Source organism: Acomys russatus, chromosome 6, assembly GCF_903995435.1.
Source record: "Acomys russatus chromosome 6, mAcoRus1.1, whole genome shotgun sequence".
NCBI classification, from domain to species: Eukaryota; Metazoa; Chordata; class Mammalia; order Rodentia; family Muridae; genus Acomys; species Acomys russatus.
Genome location: NC_067142.1, coordinates 75,889,656 through 75,895,759, shown reverse-complemented (window position 1 = coordinate 75,895,759; position 6,104 = coordinate 75,889,656). Strand labels below are relative to the sequence as shown.

General features: G+C 51.9%; 1 protein-coding gene across 2 annotated transcripts in view; it reads right to left on the bottom strand.

Annotated features, from left to right (window-relative positions):
• Positions 1 to 903: 903 nt before the first annotated feature.
• Positions 904 to 6,104, bottom strand: part of Cnih3 (cornichon family AMPA receptor auxiliary protein 3) — a 107,238-nt gene continuing 102,037 nt past the window's right edge. For both annotated transcript variants that reach the window (XM_051148049.1, XM_051148047.1), the window contains 2 exons: positions 5,411 to 5,554; positions 904 to 1,147 (listed from right to left, as the gene is read on the bottom strand). In XM_051148049.1, coding sequence (XP_051004006.1) covers positions 1,120 to 1,147; positions 5,411 to 5,554 — 172 coding nt within the window. In that variant the 3' untranslated portion in view covers positions 904 to 1,119. The remainder of the gene's footprint in view (positions 1,148 to 5,410; positions 5,555 to 6,104) is intronic.

The following is a 6,104-nucleotide window of genomic DNA, read 5'->3' as shown; positions in this document are numbered from 1 at the left end:
TGTGTGTGTGTGTGTGTGTGTGTAATGGTAGCAAGCAAGGAAGTTTGGGGAATCAGGTCAAAACCATTGTGCCCAATTTAAGCATCATAAAAAATCTCAGCCTTGTCACTATTCACACCCTTTCATACAACTCCCACCCCAAAACAAAGCAAAAGCCGAGTGGAAAATTCTAAATAAGCGATGTCCCCACATTCAACTGAATGGCACAAAGGCTGTGAAGCATCGATTGAAGTGATAATTATGTTGTCTCACTTCCTGGCTGTCCATAGCCACACACAGAGCAGCTCTCCGTTTCTGAGCTTCAAACTGTTTTGAGGTTTTTGTGGGCATTGGCTCACGGCAGCCAGCTGATTGGCATGTAATGACTCAGATGAATTTTTGGTGTGGTGGCAGAATACATCTTGGGATGGTGAAGAATTCACACCTGGGACATGTTGCAAACATTTTAAAAATCCATTTCCCCCCCCACTCCTCTCCCCCATGCACATTGCACGTGACTTGCCACCAACACGCTGCCCACAGCCAGCTCCGGAAGCCACTGCTTGAGCTTCCAGACATGAATAGAGCCTAAGAGTGACATGGCAGCAGCCTCAGGGCAGGCTCCACAGCTCTTGGTCTTGCACTTAGCAAGGCATGTGGCCACAGCTCTGGGAAAAAAAAATATGGCAAGAGTCTTGGGCAGCCCATGGTGTCCTGGAGGGTCTCAACCATTCCTGAAGACCCAGCCTTGGCCCCGAGCCATCCCATCCCTTGGTTGACACCTTCCAGCTTCCGGCCTCATCCCCACCATCCAGACAGGCACTCCGTGTGAACTTGCAAGAGAAGCGCATGAAGGAAGCAGTAACTACATCTCCAGAGGCTGAGTGTCTCAGCAGGGACAAGCTGGCATGCCCAACACTTAGAAGGGCTCTGCAACCCATGTGGGTGTGAACAGAGAAGGCAGCAGCACACAGAGCAACAATGGACACACACGGGTAACGTGGCCCTGTCGGCTGTGTGATTCCGGTTCCTTCCATCCAGTCTCTGCCAGCTGGGTGGCTCCATCATCGCCGTCCGGTCCTTCTTTTGCCATAGCCACAGCGGTTCCCAGCCTTGGCCTCTCCATCGGCAGGGTCTGAGTTAGGAGCTCACTAAGGTGTAGATCATGCTGAATGCAAACAGAAGTGGGAAAGCAGAAATCAGCAGGAGCCCGTGGCTTTTAACAGCCTTCTCCCAAGGCTGGAGCCCATGGGTTCCCCTCATCCCTGCCTCCGTGGTCTCCAGCTCACCTACACTGTGCTACAGCCCACAATGCAGAAATGAATGTCTGTTAGGATGGCATCCCATGAAAGGGAAGTTGTCTCTAGATGTCTATGAGCACACTCATTGCATGATTACCATGGCTCATCACCTTTCCTGCGATTACAGCCCGGATGCCTATGGGGTAAGGACAGAGAAGAATCCTCATGCCGGCGGCTGCCATATGCTTACACGGAGGCTGTGTCCAGGGGCCTCCAGGTAATGCTACTTAATGGGTCAGTTCCAAGCATCAGGATGAAGGTCACTGTCACAGATACCAGTGTGAGTGCATGAACACAGTCCTGGGGCAAATGATGTAAATGATTCTTAACTTGGTATAGGTCCCCACACCTACTGCTTTAGGGGATTAGTAGTGATCAGTTAGGGAAACCTGCATTCCTCTGGCCTGACAAGGACTTCAGGCTAATACTGTGAGCCTAATGAGTTGACCAGAACCACAATCTGCTGCTGTGTAGAAGAAGAAAGAGGAAGAGGAAGAGGAGGAGGAGGAGGAGAAAGAAGAAACAAGCCTTTTGAATTAGAGACCCCCACCCCTAACTCTAACAAGATGTCTAAAGAGCAAAACCAAATAAAAGAACCTAAAGAACTTACACTATTTTCCCTCTAACCCTGAACAGCTGGGAAACCAGTGAGCCCCTTGAGTGGCTGGAGTGACTGGATTCCTAGAGCCAGACACAGCACATGTGCCCAGGCCCCACCGCTCAGGTCTGGAGCTAGAAAGATGACTCCCCACAGCTCATAACAGATCAACCACATTCTAGCCCCAAAGCCAGTCCTCTGCCCATTGTAGGCCGAGCCTAACTGTGGAGAACCCCATTTACCTCACTGTAATTCTTTTGTTCAGTATTAACTGAACACCTACTATGTACCAAGCACTCTTCTCAGTGCCGGGGGATATAATGGTGAGTGTGTGGGCTGTGCCCTTGCCATGAAGGAAATGCAGCCAAGCTGTGCCAAGAAACAACATGGATGCCTACTATGTGCGGTGCAGAGATAGAAGTGAAGGAAACAGAGGGGTCTTCTGGCATCTGGAGACCCATATGCAACGTAAGTATAGACTGGGAAGAAACAGACAAGGAGAGAGCAGTGTGACCCAAAGTAATGGGATGGAGTGATGCAGCATCAGTGACCAATGTGGGCCAGGGCTACACGTGGAACCCTTCTAGCCAGGCCTGTGATCCCAGCTACTCAATAGAGTGAGGCAGAAAGTTCGAGTTTAAGGGTTGGCCCAGGCAGTTCAGCAGGACTAGGTCTTAAAACAAGGAGTAGAAAAGAGCTGGGGGCACATAACATGGCGGGAGATTGCTTGTCGAGCATGGACGGGGGCCCTAGGTTTGCTCTCTGGGACAAGGAAAGAGGACAAAAAGAAGTTAGGAGAGGGAAAGGGAGGGGAGGGGAAAGCAGGGGAGGAGAGGATAGGGGAGGGGAGCATAAGGGAGGGGAGCATAGGGGAAGGGAGGGGAGGGGAGGGCAGGAGAAGGGAGGGCAGGAGAGGAGAAGATAGGGGAAGATAGAGGAGAGGAGGGGAGCATGGAGGAGAGAAGAGGAGGAGGGGAGGGGAGGGGAGGGGAGGAGATAGGAAATGAGTAGGAGAAAGGGGGAGACAAAAGAAAGGAAAGGATGTTGGAAAGTGGAAGGAGGGAGAGGAAAAGAGAACGGTCCTTCAACTGAGTAGACAAATGTCCACACCGGACTTGCTCACCAGGGTTACTATATAGTCCCAGCCATGTCACACGCAACCCATAAGCATCACCTGCCCCACAACACATCCTGAGAAGGGGAGAGTGATGGGAGCCACGCGGCTAGCGCAGTACAGTAGAAACATGGCTCATTCGTAGGGTTTTCTTAAACTCTCTGCGGCCCCCAGGGTCTACATCTCAACATGTTATGGTCCTTGGCTCCAGCTTCATGGGGCTCCATTGGCACACACAGCCCAGAGGCTGCTCTGGGGCATGGCCCTGCCCTCCCTCAACAAGGCTCTGCACTCTGCCAGTTCTGAGCCTGCGTCTGGGAATTCCCTGGGAAACAAGGTCCTCCAGGAGACACCGGTGGCACGTTGATGCTGAGTTCTGAGAAGAACGCAGGCACACTGAGCTAGTGTGTGCACTGCAGAAAGGCAGAGGGGCACTGCGTACAGCTGTGGTTGGAAGACACCATGAGTATGCTATTAATGCCATGGCAGACGGCAGCCGAGACTGGAAGACAGAAAGTTCAATGGACTACAGGGGACTTAGTCACAGAATGACCACACCCAGCTAAGGGTCCCGGAGCCTCCAACACTGTCCACGCTATCCCTCTTGCTCCATGGCCTGGCAGAGGGCAGTGTTGCTAACTTTGGCTCTAACAGCTCAACTTCAAAAGAAAGGTCCTGTTTCAGTTTCCTAAACTAAAGCAGATCCCAGGATAATGGTCCAGGAGCCAGGGAACACACAGCCTATCCATGTTTTACTGGTTTTAAAGAGGGGCGCTGCTATCTGGGGACAGGCCACTCAGCCTATGACTGCAGGTGGTCTGTACCCTAAGGGAGAAAGTAAGGCTACGGTTACTCCAGAGAAGAAACACTACCTCTACCTCGAAGCTCTCCGGGGAGTGGCCTCTGCCTTCAGACAAGCTTTTTCCACCCTCTGTAGCCTCCCGGGATAGCAGCCAGCTGGAGCTCTAAAGCCTTTTAGCCAGGGTGAACTGCTGGTCACCTCAGCTTCTCCGAGAAGGCTCCAGGAGCCCTCAGACTTCTCTAGCTTGGAGCAGGAAACATCCAGACAGACCCTTCATGAAGGAGAAGCCCTGTGGTTGGAGTAACCCTTGACTTCATGAAGAAAGCACTAGAAGAACTCTGTTACCACCCCCCGCCCCAACTCTTTACGACTGAGGTGAACCATGAAGCTATACCTCCCTAGATGTTGCATCTACGGGCCCTGAGGATCCAGGGGAGAATCAAGAGCGAGGCAACCTTCCAGAATGCCAGGTCCCACCTCAGACACATGTAGCAGAGCCATGTAGGAGTCTAGACAGTAGATCTATACTGAAGGACCTGGGAGCCAGCTGCTTGTCTCTATCCCCTGGCCCTCACTTTGATAAAGACTTGTCTAGGGGCTGGTTATACACTCAGTTTGAAGTTCAGTCTTTGAATCATACTTGGTATGACCATTAGCTGTGACCTTTGGAATTGTTTTTACCGTCACAGATTCAGGTTCCTCATTTTAAATACATGAGGAAGGACAGAATTTACCTGATAAATTCCGCAATGCATATGGAGTTTGTTTTTGAATATCTGGCAAATGTAGCCTCTTCCCAGCCTATTACACCCAATCTGAACCCAGGGATGACTCTGAAGTTAGTGCCCCAACCTTCCCTTGCCTCTATAGAGATAGCACGGGGGTGTCTGGGGACATCTGTAACCCTGCAAAGGCAGGGACAGGATAACAAGGTGATCAGGGGGGAAAAAGCCCCAGGAATGATTACAAAAGGGATCAGGAGACATTTCCAGAGCAAGCAGCCTCCGGAGTACAGACCACAGGATGACAGCCCACAGCACTCTGCTGAGCTAGGGCATTCAAGTGACTGAGGTGAAGAGAGAGACCCGGAAGCGGAGCTGCAAAGTCGGCAGGATTTGCTCAATTACGACGGGTGTTATGAAACATGGAAGAATTGCAGCATAAGCACATAATGACCCAATGTACCACTCTGTGGGGTGTCACTGCCACTGTGGGGGGTTAAAGGCCACTATTATGGTACCCAAGAATCTTCACAAACAGACTGAGGGCAAGGGGTAATGAGGCTGGGCCCCTCGGTTGCCTGATACCCTGATAGGATGGCCTGCTGAGCTCTGAGGGGCAGGGAGCCCTGCTGGGAAGAAGCCCTTGAGATCCCTCAGCTGCCTCCTGAGAGATGTTATTAGATGTTTCCCTGAGTTGCTAAGGATGTGAACAGAGGCATCTTCCTTTCCCAGAAACCCTTGCTCCTGAGTCAGGGTCAGACAACTGGGGTCAGATCCAACTGGGACATGTTCTCCTGTCATCAGCCACCTCCCAAAAAGCTACCTCTGCAAGGTCAGCCTCAACTCCCCTTCCATTTGCTGCTGAAGCCAAAGCCAGAAGGAGGCAGCACTCACCAATACAGGTAGTAGAAAAAGGAGAGGAGATAAAAGGCCAGCTTACACCAGGCCTCCTTCTGACAGTAGCTCAAGGTGTCGGCGTTCATGACAACTGGTGGGTCGTAGGCTAGTTCTGAACTGTCTGCTGGACAGTGGAAATATCTGCAGGAAAGAGAACATTGCAGGGATGTCTGAGGTGCAGGGCTCCCCACATTGTCAGGCCAAGGCCCCTTAGCGTTGTTTGTACTTTTCCCTGAAGATCGTGCCTCCCGCTAAAGTCAGATTCCAACCATTGCAACAGAGTGACTCAGCCGCCACCTCGCAGCAGGTGCTGCAGCCCTCTGACAGATCCGGGTATCACAGAAAGGTGGTCTGGCAGAAGAAAACTGTGCGAGGGCGAATGCTCCCTCATAGGCCCGTATGTGGGTACACTTGGCGCCAAGCTAGTAGGGTTAGGAAGTTTGGGAAGGTTAGGGAACCTTCAGGAGGTAGGACCTCCCTAGAGGAAGTGGAAAGAGTTATACGGGAGCCCCACTTCTTGTCCCAGCTCTCTGCCCCCATCTACCAAGATGTAACAAATAACACTGCATGTTCCTGCTGCCACAGACAGGGCCCCAGCCACCACGCCTTTTCCAGCATGGCGGGGTGCATTCTCTTGAACTACGAGCCCAGAAAGCTCCTTCCTGCTTGAGGTTGATTCTGATAGCCTGGT